The 17,737-nt window shown below is 40.4% G+C and overlaps 1 protein-coding gene across 1 annotated transcript in view; it reads right to left on the reverse strand.

The window, feature by feature from the left end:
• Nucleotides 1-17,737, reverse strand: part of HHAT (hedgehog acyltransferase) — a 292,122-nt gene that overhangs the window by 64,554 nt on the left and 209,831 nt on the right. The window contains exon 9 of the mRNA XM_032591811.1: nucleotides 15,936-16,137. Within this exon, the coding sequence (XP_032447702.1) occupies nucleotides 15,936-16,137 (202 nt within the window). The remainder of the gene's footprint in view (nucleotides 1-15,935; nucleotides 16,138-17,737) is intronic.

A 17,737-nucleotide genomic window follows, 5' to 3' on the forward strand; every position in this document is an offset into this window, starting at 1 on the left:
GATTTTATATACATAAAAAAACCCCAAACTGTTACAACTAATGAAAAAAAATTCGGCAAAGATTCAAGACAAAAATCAACATGCAAAAATCGGCTGCACTTCTATACACTAACAATAAACCATCTGAAAAGCAGATTAGGAAAAGAATTCCATTTACAATAGCATCAAAAAGAAAAAAAATACTTAGGAATAAATTTAACTAAGGAGGGAAAAGACTTATATACTGACAACTACAAAACACTTCAAGAAGAAACAGACATCCATATTCATAGATTGGAATATTTAATATTATTAAGATGACAATACCACCCAAAGCTATCTACAGATTCAAGGCAATCCCTATCAAAACCCCAATGATGTTTTTTTTTTTTTTTCAAAAAACAGAAAAACTCATCTTAAAATTAAGATGGAATCTCAAGGGAACCTAAATAAGCAAAACAATCTTAGAAGAGGAGAGGCTATCAAGATGGTGACACAAGAGGTTCCTCCCCTTCCCTCCTTCTGTGGCTGCACTGCATGCACAGCTATACATTCAGTAAATGGAGCAATTTACACTGAAAGAAATCCAGAAACTGGCAGAAAAACTCCTACACATCAGGTAAATGAGAAAATACCCACATCTTAACAGGCAGACAAGGCTGAGACATACTCTTGCCATAAACCCCACCCCCCACATAGCATCCTACAATTGGGAGAAAAACCCTAATTCCCAGCTTATCCCTGAGGAACAAAGATTCTGAACCCCACATCTAGCACCCCAAATTTTAAGACTCCCATTGCAGGAACAGGCAATTAGCTCTGAAAACCAATGGTGCCTGTGTTCATAAGACCCCCAAGACGAGCAAACAAAGAAGCAGTCTTGAGGGGCACATGAGCACTTATCACAGCTCTCTCCCCAGAGTCACCACTAAGAGAGCAAGCAAAAATCTCCCAGTCTTTCTCTGAAAGAGGTCTACTGCATAGTTTAAAATTTTCTGCCTGAGAGTCAGACTGCTCATTTAGCACACATCTAAAGAATGTCTGTGATCCTCCCAGGTCACTGGGAAGCTGGTGGACACCTCCCCCACCTTTTCCCTCCAGCTCACTCCAAGTTGCCAGTATCTCCCTGGAAGGAGCTTGAATTACACCTGCATGCCAGCTTTTGCAGCTGCTGTCCAAGGAACAGGTCCCCCAATGGCCTAGCTCTGGTGGCCACTGAGGCTTCCATTCACAAGTCCCATAGGACTGCAGCAACCAAAGAAGCAGTTCCTAACAGGCACAGGAGCACTCTCCTGAGACCACACACCAAGTCTTGGCACAGACTGAGCAGGCAAAAGTTCCCATCTCCCAGTTTTTCCTCAGAAACAGGTTTAAATATATACTCTCCCAGCTGATGATTGAGGGTCTAGATTCTAATCATACTGCATCAAGGTGCTGATTGTGACCCTCCCCTAGGGCACACTAACAGGTCTTAGCACATCTTCAGCTAAGAAGGCCATTAAGAATGAAGAAGGTAACTTGAACTTGGACAATCACAAAGGTTTGAGAAAAAAATTAGAAGCTCAGGCCAGGCTGACTGACATGGTTCTACTTCTACACAACACAACTCTGTCAAGACTAAGAGACATGGTAATTTTATCTAATGCAAAGAAACCATTACAGAGAGTAAAATATATATATATTTATATATATATATATATAAATATAAGACATGGTAACTTTATCTAATGCAAAGAAACCATTACAGAGAGTAAAACATATATATATTTATATATATATATATAAATATATATATATATATATATATACATACATACATACACATATATATATAAATAAAGAAACAGAGGAATATGTTCCAAACAGAAACGAAGATAAATCTTCAGGAACAGATCTTAATGAAATGAAAATAAGTGATTTTTATTTGACTGAAAGTTTAAAATAACAGTCATTACAACACTCACCAAAGCCAGGAGAGTAATATATAAACAAAATGAGAATTTCAGCAATGTATAAAGGTATAATTTATCACAATGAAAGAATTATTAGGCCTGTCTAATAGAAAGATACATAGAACAATGAATACATGCAATTTTCATATATAAATGGACCATAATCAAACTGAATATGAACTAAGCCAGGAAAGGAACCCAAATATATTCTAAAAAGTTATCATGAAGGCTATGCTCACCAACAATGGAATAAAATAAATCAGCAACAACAAAAATTTATAGAACTTAACACATTAGTAAATTTTTAAAAATTTTCATTGATTTAAACCACTTTTATTGAAGTAATAATAAAATGAATAAACATTGGCAAGTATGATGAATTAAGAAAACAAGGCCAAATAAACAACAAGAGATAATAATATATAGGAGATTTAAAACTCTTTGGAGATTATATAGCAATATATTTGGTGACGTAGCTGAGAAACAAAGTATCTAGAAAATATAAATTGCCTAAAATTCTCAAAGAAAAAGTAGAAAGCCTGAAAAAGCATAACCACAGAAGAACTGAAACAGTGGTCAAAGCTCTACACTTAAAGAAAAATTGGCCAAATGATCTTAATGAGCAAGTTCTACCATAAGGTCAAGGAACAGACAATTTCCGGAAACTGTTTCAGAGGATTGAAAATCATGGGAAGCTTCCACTTATTTCATGGTGCTAGTATAACCCTGATACTAAAGTCATAAAAAGCCAATATGGGGAAAGAAAATCATGAGTTAATCTTTCTTATACACAGTGCCTTAAAAATTCTAAATTAAATACCTGTAAATTGAATATAGGAGTGATTAAAAGAATACTCGCAATTGAGTAGGATTTATCCCAGGAATGGAAGGAGGATTCAGTATTAAAAAACATTAGAAATTTATGAGAACAATTAAAGGAGGATAATCTTATGATCAATCCATAGATGCTAATAAAATATTAAGTAAAACTGCACACTCATTCATGATTTTTAAAAAAAGCCAACTAGTAAAAGAAAAGAGGAAGCTTCTTTAAGTTGATAAAGAAGATATGTCAAAACCCAGAGCAGGTATTCCCTCCCACTAGCTTTAAGAAAAAGACATTTTCTCTTCTGTCACTCAAAACCACGCTGAAAGTCTCCGTCAGTACCACAAGACAATTAAATGCAGCAAGAGTTAAATTTGTTGGCAAGGACAAACTGTCATTATTTGTAGATGATATGACCATCTATTTAGGAAAATCAAAAGAAACAACTGGCAAATTACTAGAGCTAACAAAAGATTTAAACAAGAAAGAAGCAAAATTATCAACTCAAAACAAAAATCAGTACCTTTCTTATATCAAAGCAATAATCCGCAAAGAAGTGTCCAAGACTTCTGAGGAGAAATGATAAATCATTATGTAATAACCTTAGGGAAGGCTTGAATAAATAACTATTCATGATTGAAAATTCAGAGTCAATATCACAGACATGCAAACGCTACCCAAATTAAGCTACAATTCATTGCAAACCTAACAAATTCAGATATAAATACCAATGTCAGGAATCAAGACATACTATAGAACTCTAGTATTTAAAATAGGAAGAATCGAGTAGATCAATACAATAGAATGGAGCCCTAAAATGAACCCATGTATACTTGGATATTGACTATATATTAAAGGTGGTCTTTCAAACAGGTAGGGAGAGTATGGACCATTGAATAAAATAGTTTTTTTAAGTCATTTATTTTTGAGAGAGAGACAGAGAGAGCGAGTGGGGGGGGGGAGGGAGGGAGAGGGAGAGAGAGAGAAAGGAGAGAGAATCTGCACGGTCAGCACAGAGTCCCACATGGGGCTTGAATTCACAAACCATGAGATCATGACCTGAGCTGAAACCAAGAGTCAGATGCTTAACCAACTGAGCCACCCAGGTGCCCCAGAATAAAACAGTTTTAAGATATAAAAACCATTCTTAGTTGCAGGCCATACGAAAATAGGCAGTAGACCAGATTTGGCCCATGGGCCATCATTTGCCAACTCCTGTTCTATTCTATTCTTGGTACCTGCCCTAAAGGAATACTTACATATATGTACAAGGAGGCATAAATAGGCATCTCTACAGCAGCTGCATTTGCAAAAGAGAAAAATTAGAAGCAACCTAAAATTTCAGCAACAGAAGAATGGCTAAAAAACATTATATATCCATACCATGTCCAGTCATGCCAATCCACATACACTAATATAGAAACAGCCTCAAAATAACACCATGAGGAGGGGGAAAAAAGCACATATTTTAGAATATTTATCCATTTATTAAACCACACACACACACACACACACACACACACACACACACACACACACATAGCAGTAAAGGTATGGAAAGCTATACTCCAACCTGACAATAATGGTTACCTCTCATGGGAGAGGAAAGTGAGGTGTGTTTGCTGGGGTCAGAGGAATTATTGTCTTAGAGGGCTTCAGTCTTACCTGTATTTTTGACTTCATAAATTAAAAAGAATAAAAGAATTAAAAAAAGGAAGTCTAGGAATCTTTCTGCTTAATGACCTTAGACCCTGGCTACCTCCCCTAAGTATGGAGTCAAGGCATGTGGGTGAGAAGACAGAAGCTAGATGACTGTCACCCCCTAGTTATGACTGCTCATGGCTGGGGCCTCCCTCTCCAGGTAGCACTAAGATCCCTTGGGACTATTAAAGAAGCCTAAAATGTGACAGTTGTGGCCTCAGCTATATCCTGTTCAAACACAAAAGCAACAGCTTAGGGCAACTCCCATTTTTAAGCAAGCTTGGTATTTTAAAATCTAAAACTGACAAACAGGTAAAGCATTCCAAAATGATTCAGCCAACAGCACAGAAAACTGTTCTAGGACATCCAGTTAAACACAGGAGATGAGAGATCTTTGCTCCCTCCAAAACCCCATTAAAAAGCAAGTAAGCATTTGATGGGGCACCTGGGTGGCTCAGTCGGTTAAGAATCTGACTTCGGCTCAGGCCATGATCTTACAGTGTGTGGGTTCAAGCCCTGCATCAGGCTCTGTGCTGACAGCTCAGAGCCTGGAGCTGCCTCAGACTCTGTGCCTCCCTCTCTCTCTGTCCCTCCCCCGTGCGCACTCGCTCACTCTCTCTCTCTCAAAGATTAATAGACATTAAATTTTTTTAAAAGCAAGTCAACATTTGAAAAGGTATAAACTCACAGGCAAGGAATGGAATAGAAGTGAAAAGCAAGTGGGCAAAATGAACCCATTTTTACAAGACAGAAAACAGATGGAGGAATTAGCAGCACTGAGACACCTAGATAGTAGATGTCAGAGGAGAAAGTCATTCCTACACCAGATCCCCAGAAGGCCTAGCCATTAGAGGCACCATGTACCACAGACGGCAACAGTAAACCACGGAGACAAGAAAACAGAGAGGTTGGTTACAAATCTTGGTAATGTAGGGCACGTGGGTGGCTCAACTGGTTATGGCCTCACAGTTAGGGAGTTCGAGCCCCACATCAGGCTCTGTGCCGACAGCTAAGAGCCTGGAGCCTACTTTGAATTCTGTGTCTCCCTCTCTCTGTGCCCCTCCCCTGCTTCTTGTCCCCTTCTCTCTCTCTCTCTCTCTCTCTCTCTCTCTCTCTCTCTCTCAAAAATAAACAAGTATTTAAAAATATCTTTAAAAAATCTGGGTAATGAGGGGCGCCTGGGTGGCTTGGTCGGTTAAGCGTCCGACTTCGGCTCAGGTCACAATCTCACGGTCCGTGAGTTCGAGCCCCGTGTCGGGCTCTGTGCTGACCGCTCAGAGCCTGGAGCCTGTTTCAGGTTCTGTGTCTCCCTCTCTCTCTGCTCCTCCCCTGTTCATGCTCTGTCTCTCTCTGTCTCAAAAATAAATAAACGTTAAAAAAAAAAAAAAGAATAAAAATCTGGGTAATGAGCATACAGACCCTGGGGCTTCCTTCTTTCTCTGCCCCCCACTCCCCATGACGAAGGCAATGATGAGAAATTTTTTTTGTGAATAAATTGTATCAAAGTGACTCTAAACTCAGGGACAACGGGTACAGTGGCATTTCAGAATGCCAAAGATATTTTCATTAAGTTTCTCAAGAGAAAAACAGATTACATATAAAGAATCAAAAATCAAAATGGCATTTCTCAACAGTAAAGCTAAAAACTAGAAGACAAATTACATCTTCCAAATTTTTCAAGAGAAATTACCTTTCAACCTTAAAATTCAGTGCTCAGACAATCAATCAAATGTGAGAATAGAATAAAGACAGTTTGGGAAATGCAAGTCTCAAAAATATTTATTATCCATGGTCCTTTTCTAAAGGCCCTTCTACTAGGTCTAATAGAAGTAGTCCTTGTACTGAAGGACGTGCTCCACCAAATCAAAGGGAGGAGAAAACAAGGGGACATGGGGTCCAAGACCCAGGGATTCAGCCCGGGAAAGAGGAGGAGGAAAGTGTCAGGACCAGCTGTACAGTCCATCTAAAGAGATATGATCCAGATGGGACAGAGGATGGAAGGGCCCAGGAGAGGTTCTCCGGGAAAAGAAGAGAGCTGACAGATTGCCAAATACATCTGACCACATGGAAATGACTATTCTGAGGGATTTTTCCATTTTACTGGGGAGTTTGCAAAGAAGTGGTGATAGTAAACTACTAATCAAACAAAAAGAGGCAAGGTGATTCTTAATCTGAGGTGGGCAAACAGTGGACTAGAAAGGAAATTCAATTATAGCATATTAACTGGCGTGGCAGTAAGCCACACTTAACATGGTGGTAATGGGAACATCGAGTGCTGATGGAACCAAACACAGAGCTACCACCATATTGGAAGGAGAAGTAGGTCTCAGATGCTAAAACCTCATGTAGAAAGCAGCTAATATTTATAATTCTTAAGGGAAGAACTAAGAGAATATACTTTAGAAAGGTGGAAGTAAATGTCAGAAACAACTGAAGTGAATTGGAAGTTGTTGCTGATGAGGAGAAGGATGTATGAGCAGAATGGAGACTAAAGATTCATTTACCTCAAGGAAGCCTTGCAGGAAGATTTGACTTCTGACCCATAAACAGATATTCCTTAAACTTTCTGGGTTTCCATTTTTTCCCACTGCAGAACAGGGATAATGACAGTACTTACCTACAAAGCTACTATTGAAACCACATGACATAATTTGGTAAAAATGCTCTTGTGAGCATTGCCACTTCACTTAGAGCAATTTTTCCATACGCAGGTAGAGTGAAGCCACAACTAAAACACAAGATGTCCAAGAACTGAGGGCTGGAATGTGAAATTGATGTAATGCCAAATGGTTCTGCCTAGCTTGCTTGTCCCGAATTGCAATTCTTTGTTATTCCTGAAGAAATCCATTTTTGCTGCTTAAAAAAATTTAATGCCAAATGTACACAAGCAGCAAGGAGAGATGAATGAATAAGTGTGTAATATTTATCAAGGCAGGTGTCTCTTCTTACCTAAAATTAAGGAAGCTTAGAATAAATTATGTATAACTGAATTTGACTCCCTTTCTAATTGAACTATGTGTTCTTAGACATATCACGTACGTTCCCTGGTCTGGAGTTTCCTCATCTGTAAAAATGGAGATAAGCAATACCTGCCCTGGGTGGTTGTTGAGGTGCTTCAATAAAATAACCAATGTGGAAGATCTCTGTGCAGGGTCTGGTACAGTTTCTTCTCTGACAAAGGGTGGCAGCTAGAGCAACCCCACATTAGTCTGTTCCTTCCATCTCCAACATACATCAAGCAACCAGGGTCAGCTAAGCATAGCCTCCTGAGGAGGGATCCATCATGTTCCCTTTTCTCTCAATCACCCTTAATTAGATAACAATACGTATTCACCGTAGAAAAAGCTGAAAATATAAATAAGCAAAACCAGGAAAATATGTATCATAAATAATCCCCATCAATAAAAAGCTAATCACCATCTGTATGTTAGTATGTAACCTTCTGCGTACTTTTCCGTATGTGCACGGAACTTTTAAATAAAAATAAATTTTTATTCTACCTATTATTCTCTGTTCATCTTTCTTCACAGTTAAATTATTTCAAAATCGCTACTTTCAGTGGTGGCATAGTCAACTTACTAGATGTCCTGTACCTCTTATACTCTTTCCTGCTACCCCTCAGGGGATAGACAGTGGCCATTCCAGCGCTTACCTGAGCTTACGGGGTGGACTAGAGGGTTGACACAAGAGGAAAAAGCAAAAGCCCCCTTAAGTTGTGTGTTTCAGTACATGCTGGCAATCACAAGCACAATGATACCAACTCAGCTATCTCAAATGAGGCCAGCAGCTGCTCCATAAGCTTTTTAAAGCAGTGTTTATTTCTAGGTCTTGGGAGGAATGTGAGATATTTTGGAAGTCCTGCACATCTCTGACTTCTCAGAGCTTTAAAAATGAATACATGCACACAAACATATATATCTATATACACACAGACACGTATACACACATATACATATACTACATATAGATGCTATACAGTTACAACATACATATAATATTCACTGCACATAATATATAAATACACACTGTAAATAAATACATACTGTAAAAATATATTGCACTAAGTATGTGCATATTATTTTGGGGAAAGTGGGCTAATTTCATCCTTCTATTGCTAATAGGAACACTGAAAACTCAAGTTCTGCTACCTCCAGGGAGTAATGGGTTTTCTTGGAGGAAAAGAGACCCAGATTTAGAAACACACATCCAAAGCTTCAGCACGTACATAATAAAGATTTTGCTTTTCCCTAAGTTCATCTATAGAAACTGCTGGGCACCAGGCTGTGACTTGAATAACCACCACTTATCTGTACTGTAGAAGCAGGAATCGAGGGCTCTCAAGTAATGAATCTAATCCCACAAGCCACCTGAAAAAGCCCATTTCAACCACTGACATTCAAGCCATGGATCTCATCTTCGGCTTAGCATTCTTTACCAAGAGTACAGTTCCCGAGGCTGGGAGCCTGTGCTGTGCACTTAGCAGGAAAAAAGGACAAGAGCTGGCCAGACCTGGGGGGCTCACCAGGCCACCACTAACTGGAACCTGGCTCTAGTTCAAAGTCTTCTCTCTGTCAGCAGACCCAGTAACGGAAAGTTAAAAAGAACCTTTGAAAATGTTTTTGCCATGCTAACCATATCTGAACTAAGCGGTGGAATTATTTGCCACATTCCACCTCTCAGACCAGAGGGGTTAAGGCTTAGGTTCAGGTTCCCACAGAGAAGAAAATGTGTAAGCAGTGAATTGCGCAGTGTGCTTCCTGCATCATTAATGATCCTTCGGTGTGGGAGACAATGGAGGGGGCACCATCAGGTCGTCATCCACCAAGGAACACACTGTTCATAACAACATGCATTGCTTTCGCCACACAGAGAGGCCCGGGAGAGTGCTAACAAGCCGGCACAACAGGCTAATTTGACGTGTGGGATTAATACGTTAATTTAATGCTCTCCTGTTTGGTTAAGTGTTTTGCATTTCTATATTTCTAAGTTTGCATTCAGATCCCTTTATATGGGAAACCATTTGGCTTCTCTAGCCTCCTTTCCTTCACCCTCCTGAGTGATAACTCCTCATCCGCCATGTCTGCCTCCTCACTTGAATGGCAAGCCTATTTCTGACTTCAGGCTGTATGTGTGCTATTCTCCTGACCGGGAATGCTTGTCTTTTCTCTACTGACCTAGCCAAGCCCCGATCTTAATTCTCCAGAGTCCTACTCAAGCCTCAGCTCTTTAAACCATTCCTAAAAGCTTAGCTCGCCCTGACCACCACTCCTCACAAACATCGGCTGCCTCCATGACTCATTCTGGTCTCTCTGTGCAAAATACCTTACATTGGTCCTCAACTGATTTGCACATGCCTTGCATCTCCAGCTGGACCACAATCTCCTATGACACAGGGGAGATGCCTCATAGCTTCTTTCTCCCACTATTAGCACGCTGGCCTGGAGACATAACCATTCTTTAACCTCATCTTACTTTATCCCTCCCTGGCATCACCATCATTGACCACTCCCTCCATGAAATACCCTCTTTTTCTCAGTTTCAGTGAAATCACCCTCGAGATTTTCCTCCCCCTGTTGGCCCCTTCTCCTCTATCCAATTTTAACTGTTGGTGTTCCTCAGGTTCAGTCCTGGCCACCACCTTTTCTTCTCTTTCTGTACTCTCTCCAGAAAGTCCCAAACACTTCCATGGCTCCAAAATACCAAGTACATGCTCCCAAAAATCTATCTCTAGCCTGGACCTTTCTTCTGAGAAATGCCTGGGAAGGCTAAGCCAATCAACATTCTATAATGTTAATGAAAATAAGACTTTTTTCTATAGATCACTTAGCTCTTCATAAAGAAAAGCTCTTGTTCCATGGTTTTATTGCCTCTGTTCCAAAGCAGACATCACAACGATGATTATCCTGATAGGCCACCATGAAATACCTTGTTCTTGGAGGGAACTGACGAATAACAGACTCTACCATATACAAGGACAGACTAGTACACGATAGGCACAGAAGCACTGAAAGAGATGCAAAAAAAAAGGAAATGAGGAGGAAGGGACCATGTTTTTCACTCAGAGTTCCCCAGAGCTCTGCAATGTGTCTCCCACATAGGGTATTGAAATTTTTTCCCCCTAAATGAGCAAATTAAGAAAGGACGAACCAGACTGACCTTGCCAAAGGAGCCAAGTCTAAGAAGGGTTCCAGTCTTGAGAAAATGGCTTATCCATAATAAGTACTCGATCTCCATTTCTTGAATTGATTTAAGCAGTAGAGAAATAGAAGATCATGAGCCACTCTCAAACAGAACTACTCTTCTTAGACTAGTTTGCTTTGTGATGCCTCAGTTAGGTGGGACTGGAGTCACTGACCTTCTTATCAGGCCAACTGACATGTATATCCTGCCAATTAGTGAGTTAGGATTCCACAAAACTAAGTAAGCACTGGTTATATATCATGTCAATAATTCTTACAATTGACTGAACTCTCAAACTCATGGGATTTCTGTATCTACATCTTCAAAGTCAAACCAACCAATATAGCAGATAAACTGAATGTGTATCAGCACAGAGCCATGGTCTTTGGGCTCCTTCTGACACATCAGAGCATCAGATCCCTCTCAGAACCATTAGACTGACCCTCCCTGATTGTCACTGGAGGCATCTTTCCTCAATTAAGTCTATAAATAGAAATTTTACTGCTTTAGAGAGAACATAAATCAGCTCAGCAGGATACTCTTGGGGCAAAGAAGAGGAGACATGGGCAGGGGGAGGAGGACATATTGAAATTATTCAATGAAATGAACATTAGGGATGGGGGGGGTGAACTGCTTGAGGTATCGATTCTCCTTTGCATAGGAATAACTAACAAGCAGCCTGGAGGTATCTTCCTTCAAAGGAGAGAGCACATCCAGAATTGGCAAGAAGTAATGTCACTCTACTGATGTTTCACAATGTGTCCACTTATTAAAAGATTTCAATGCTGAACACAAATTCTAGCTCCCCGAGAGAGTGCTTGTGTAGAGGAAAAGCATGTTGCTTCAGCAGTTAACTCCTCTTTTGTCCGCCCAGCTCGGGTGCTTTGTGAAAGTACCTTTCGTCAGCTTCCTACAGCTCTGTGCCTCAGTGAGTCACAACCAATAATCCCACATCTCATAAAGCAGCAGGGTACCAGAAAGGCTAATTTCTCCCCATCCATTTCTTTCCTATATATATTTTGTTCACTGAGCGTTAAAATAGCATTTTGCCATCACTAGACCAATTACTATCTATGCTGCTATGGAAAATAATAAGCTCCCTGTATAATGATCAACAAGCCTCAGCTTTAGGAAGTTCTTTCAGTTTTCACTCTGTATTCTCCATGCTGCTGCATGAGCCTACTTCTTCTTGTACTGCCCTCAGTGAAATCAGAAAATATTCACCCATTCGACAAGTATTTACCGCACGCTTACTCTGTGCCAGGCATTGTGATGCATGCCAAGGATACAAATCTCTGACTTCACGAGGCTAATAGTTCAGTGAAAGATATAAGGATTAAACAAGTTATTGGATAAAAACATTTCATTGCAACTATGATAAGTATAGCAGAAGAGATCACGTACAAGGTGTCCAAAATGAGTTGTTGATCAGGACCTGATTGACTTAGGAGGGTCAGCGAAAGACACCCAAACAAGATATCATTCAAATTGCAATCTGAAGGATGAATAGAGATGGAAGTAGAGGGGAGAGAGAGCAGCCTAGGAGATGAACGAGGCTGTGTGAGGCAGGAGGGGCCAGGTGTGCAAATGAAGAGAAGAACAGAGTGTAAAGTGGGAGAGGGGGGCCGAGGGGTGGGGAGCAGACCCCCGAGGGGTGGGGGCCGAGGGATGGGGAGAGGTAGCAAGCTCAAGATCAGGCAGGGCCCCATAGGTCATGTTAAATATTGAGAGTTTACTCCTAAAATAATGGGACACCACGAAGGATTTTAAGAAGGATAACCGAAGATGGTTAGGTTTTTACTGAGAAGTATCACTCTGCACTATGAGGATAAAGAACTTAAGAAGGCAAAATGGAAGCAGGTAGACTAGTTAAAAGCTATTCAGTAGACTGGGCAAGAAATGAGAGCAGTTAGATTAGGATGACTTAGCAGAAATGGAAATAATTTTTAAAAGTTAAGATCTACCGTGGTGCCTGGGTGGCTCAGTTGGTTGAGGGTCGGACTTCAGCCCAGGTCATGATCTCATGGTTCGTGGGTTCAAGCCCCACATCAGGCTCTGTGCTGACAGCTCAGGGCCTGGAGCCTGCTTTGGATTCTGTGTCTCCCTCTCTCTCTGCCCCTCCCCATTTCCCCCTCTCCCTCCCTCTCTCAAAAATAAATAAATATTAAAAACATTTTTTTAAAGTTAAGATCTACCTAGGTGACAGAATATACCGTATGAACAGGTAGAACTGAGGGACAGAGAGTACAAAGGTTAACTTCATGGCTTTGGCCTTGAATAACTAGACAGCTTATGACTTTTCTAGAAATAGAGAATGCTAGAGGGAAAGGAGCTAGTTGGAATTATGGGGGGAAGAGGTACACAAGTTCAGTATTACACATGGCAAATCTGAGATTTACCTGTGAGATGCACAAGTGGAGCCATTCAGTAGCCACTGGATATATGAGGTACCTCATCATTAATGAACATCACTCAAAATTATTGCAGAGTCCAACACTGTACATTTAATTTTTTTCTAGATGGGGGTATGTTCTAGAATTGCACTGGTCAAAATGGAATCCCCTAACCACATAGGGGCTACTCAGCTTCAAATTAAAAATTAGTTTCTTGGTGACACTAGCCACATTTCAAGTGCTCAGTGTGGTTGTGTCTCCTGTGTTGGTCATTTCCATTATTGTAGAAAGTTCGATCATACAGCCCTGCCTAGAACATCAGAGGGCTTCCTATTCACAACACTCAGCTCTGATTAGTCTTCCAGTGAATGTTCAACTGCCATTCTATCAACACTGAGAAATCCTACTGTTTTTTGTGCTCCAAACAAAGCTTTGATTTTGAAGATGAAAAAGATACAAGACAAGACGACATGATCAACTTTGTTACTTAGATATCTTCCAATCGATCTTTAAAAAAACAGATAAAAAAAACAAGATGAAGGATAAATGCCATGGAGAGAGTATGTGGGCACCCTGGGGGGGGGGGTGAACTCACATTGTAAAAATACTATCAGATCAATGACGGAGGAAATTAGGTGCCAAGGAGGCATTAAGTCATCAAGTCTTCATCTGGATTTTGACAAAAGAATGGGGAACACATTCATGAAAAGGGAGGGAAGGAGAGTAACCCAGGTTGGGAAACAGTTTATTCAAAAGGCTATACAACATTTGAAATGCCAGCCATGTTTCTCTGAAGTTAAACACAATCTACGCTGAACTGTGTAAGAAACAGAGTAATAACTCTTTGGGTGGACGAGTGGAAGAAGAACTAAAGAATCAACCCGATTGTGCACTGACTTAACACTGCAGCTAACTCAGACACTGAGTTAACCACTGGGGATATAAACAGTGTTGGAATCCTGATCTCGTACACAAGGAGCTCCACATCTACACAGCCATAGCCAACTACCAGGCTGTCAAGATAAAAGGTGATAAAGTAGGTTTTTACAAAATACGTTCCTGCTCAATAAATATGTATAATATAAACACTATATTCACAATATATATGCATGTATCTCACTCAAAAACTACTATACACGTAGGTGTCTGAACTGTGGATGGATGCTCAAATGAGGTACTCACGTGAGGGTCCTGGAATGAGCTGATGAAGCAGAGCAGACATACAAGTGCTTCATCCTGTGTCGGCTTTCACTGTTTTCATTTTCAAACCAAATTAACAAGCCATAGGCTACAAGGCACAGTTTGCATTACTCCTTTAGCATTTTTGATTTTTAAATTTTATCAGTAGCATAAGCCATGGCTCAAAGTCTACAGAGCAGTGCTTAACATTACGTTCAAGGTGAATTTTAGACCCTTCATGAAGGAACATGGAAATATGTTACAGGGCTTCAGCCTAAGCTGAAAAAAATTCTCTGGCTTTCACAGGTGATAATTGGGTTTCAGACTTCGGGGAAGACTATTCAGATTTGAAGACGGAGATTGAAACCTTGATGATACCACCTTTTATGGTTTTTCTTTGTGTTGCATAACCATGACTTTCACTGAAATTCCATTTTCTATAAGAATTCACCGACATTTCTTTCCTGCTGATTGCTGGGTACTACTACTGAACAAAATATTTATCTTTAAACATACACGAGCATATTTCAATTCCTTCAGATGTGTTATTTTGCTATGTGCTTTGCATGAGTTTTTACTGAAATAACTGTCCACTTTTACTATGACCATCTTCGTAGGAAAAAAAAAAAAAACTCGAATGTACTCTATTTGGTGGTGTTGGGTTTTTAAAATAAATTTGCTTTCGTTGCATATACTGGGGGAGTTTAGGCACATTAATCATTTCCCAATAAATTTCATGTGTTTTATTGCCTGCCATGAACACTGATGATAGCATATTTCTTTTTAGCTTCTTTTTTCAGGGTTATCAGGAATATTGCTGCACAGTCACAACTGATGATTTCCTACAAGATTCTAATATAATGTATACCATTTTACACGATAAAACCTTTGCTCATAGTTTAAAATCACATAAAATATGTATGTAAAGTACCTAATTTTCCAAATCATTTTCCTGTAGAATTGGAATGCGTCTTAAACACTTAACTGTTTTTTATGCTACAATAATACTACCTATTGAATTAGCCAAGATTAAAAATACCAGCACTACTCAGTATTGGCAAGGGCATTCTCATGCACTGTAGGTAGAAATGTAAATTGGTACACTGTCTACAGGGCAGTTAAAGAAGAGTTAAGCAGTAAGCACAGCAAAAAAGGTGAAAAACACCTTTAACTTAGCAATTTTACATACAAGAATTCACCCTGGTTATATTACTCATCTTGGTTTTGAGTGACAACTGCAAAACAATTAGAATAATATGATTGTCAATAACAGGAGAATAATTCAATAAATGACTCGCACAGCCACATAATGGAATTCTGTGTAACCATTTAAAAAGGGTTGTTAGAAATACATTTGGTGACATAGAAAGGTGGGCCTGACACAACCGTACCTCTGGGATAACAGAATTCGTTTTAAAAGTTACACGTGTGTGTGTGTGTACACATAAATAAAAAAGAAGAGTTGGTAGTAATAGTAATTTTTGTTGAGGTATTTTTTTCCCCTTGTGTGAATTTTCTTATTTTTGTATAATAAGCATGTATTGCTTTTATAGTTAAACATTGTGTAAAAAAAAAAAACAAACTGCTATTTCTGGGTACATCTACTCTGAACCAATCTGGCAGGAACGGCCCATGTTGCGATGAATCTGACGACCATCTTCCCTCCCAAACCTAGTCCACCTAGCTCAGCTGTTCCCCCGCCGCAGGGGCAAGGGTCCTGCTCACCAAGCTGTCCTGGATGCACGGGGTCTGCACAAGCCTCTGGACTGTGTTCTCCGCGACGACTCCCAGCCAGTTGAGCGCTGCCCAGTACCAGAGGTAGTCATGGCCACCATGCCAGAAGCTCACAAATGCAAACGTCACTGCAGTGGCAAACAGTGTCCTCAGCAGGCCATGCTGGGACCCGCCTACTGGAATGTACACATACCTAGAGAGAGAAGAGGCCATCAGGAGCCAGCGGTGGGCTGTCCCTGCAATACCACCTGTTTCTGCGCTTGATTCTCCCGTCACACGTTGTTACTGAGCAAGTGAAGGTCCTTCCCGACTTCCAGGAGGCTGCAGAGCACTCCTGGAATTCCCCAACACACAAGACACTGGCAAAAACACAGGCCTCTTTTCTGAGGGCTTTAGGTCAAATGAATACACAGGCTCATTACCAGAGCAAAGTAGCACTTACAAGAGGCAGGGTAAAGAGTAATGAATTCTGTTTGTAAAAGGGGCGTGCCCAACCCTGGAAGGCCAAACACAGAATGACAATTAAACTTCCAGTTACATGGGGACCCCAACCTTCAAGACAGATATATATTATACAGTTCAAACTACTATATTTATGGTAAGCCCAGTATTTAAGCACAATTGCTGCAATTAGGCTCATAAATAGCAGGAGCTGGGTGCAGAATAGGGGTGCCAAGACCGGTTGCCCCAGCTTTCCAGGCAAGTTGCCCACAAGGAGTAGTGACTTTGCAAGAGAAGAGCTCTGTACTCACAGGTTAGCCAAATTATTGCTCAAAATGCACAGCCATCCCTTGGGTATGCTTTCTACTGCTGAGGTAGCTATTTGACCACGTATAAGCAGGACCATCTTCTTCAATCAGTATTTTCCCACCGTGGATAAAACCCAAACTTTGGATTTTGAGGGTTTTTTCAAGGCTGCTTCAATCTGGCAAGGTAGGAGCATATCCTCCTTGAAGCAGCCTTTTAACAAAGCCCACAGGATGAGGCACCTGGGTGGCTCAGTCAGTTGAGTGTCCAACCCTTGGTTTCGGCTCAGGTCATGATGCCAGGGTTGTGGGATCGAGCCCCATGTTGGGCTCCATGATGCACATGGAGCCTGCCTGGGATTCTCTTTCTCCCTCCCTCTGCCCCCTCCCCTGAGCTCTCTCTCACTCTCAAATAATTTTTTTTAAAAATCCCTTAGGCCTTTCATGCTGGTCAGTGTTTCTTTGCCCAAACTTCTTCCAGGAAGGAAAATGAAATCATCATTCCCTGAATACAGTGTGTTCCGGGCACAGCACCAGACACTTTACTCACATTACTTGGTTTGATCCTTTGAAGCACCATAGGGTTTACGCCTGCTGTTCCAGCATGCCAACCACTTTACAATTTGCCCTGTTAATATATTGTTTTAATACTCTGTAGGAAATGTTATTTTGAAAATCATCTTCGAATAGAACAGTTTCATAGACAAGTCAAAAAATAGAAATGAAAACCACTCCTCGGTCAATAAATATTTCAAAAAAACTATTTGATAAGTATTTTTAAATACCCTCCTTCACTCTCAAATATGTTCCACTTTAGATAAAATCACATGATCAGCTTAAACAGCCCCATTTTGTAGGTGAGAAACAGGCTGAGAAGTTAACTTGACCAAGGCACACACCCAGGAAGGGGAGTAGATGCACACCTGTAACCACAGAGCCAGAGTTCCTGTTTTCCACTACACCTATATCTTCCACTCCAATCTAAAACCAGAAAGCGTGTGAGAATGTAGCCATTTCAGAAATAAGTGGAGCAAAGGCTTTCTCTTG

This window comes from Lynx canadensis, chromosome F1 (genome assembly GCF_007474595.2).
Source record: "Lynx canadensis isolate LIC74 chromosome F1, mLynCan4.pri.v2, whole genome shotgun sequence".
NCBI classification, from domain to species: Eukaryota; Metazoa; Chordata; class Mammalia; order Carnivora; family Felidae; genus Lynx; species Lynx canadensis.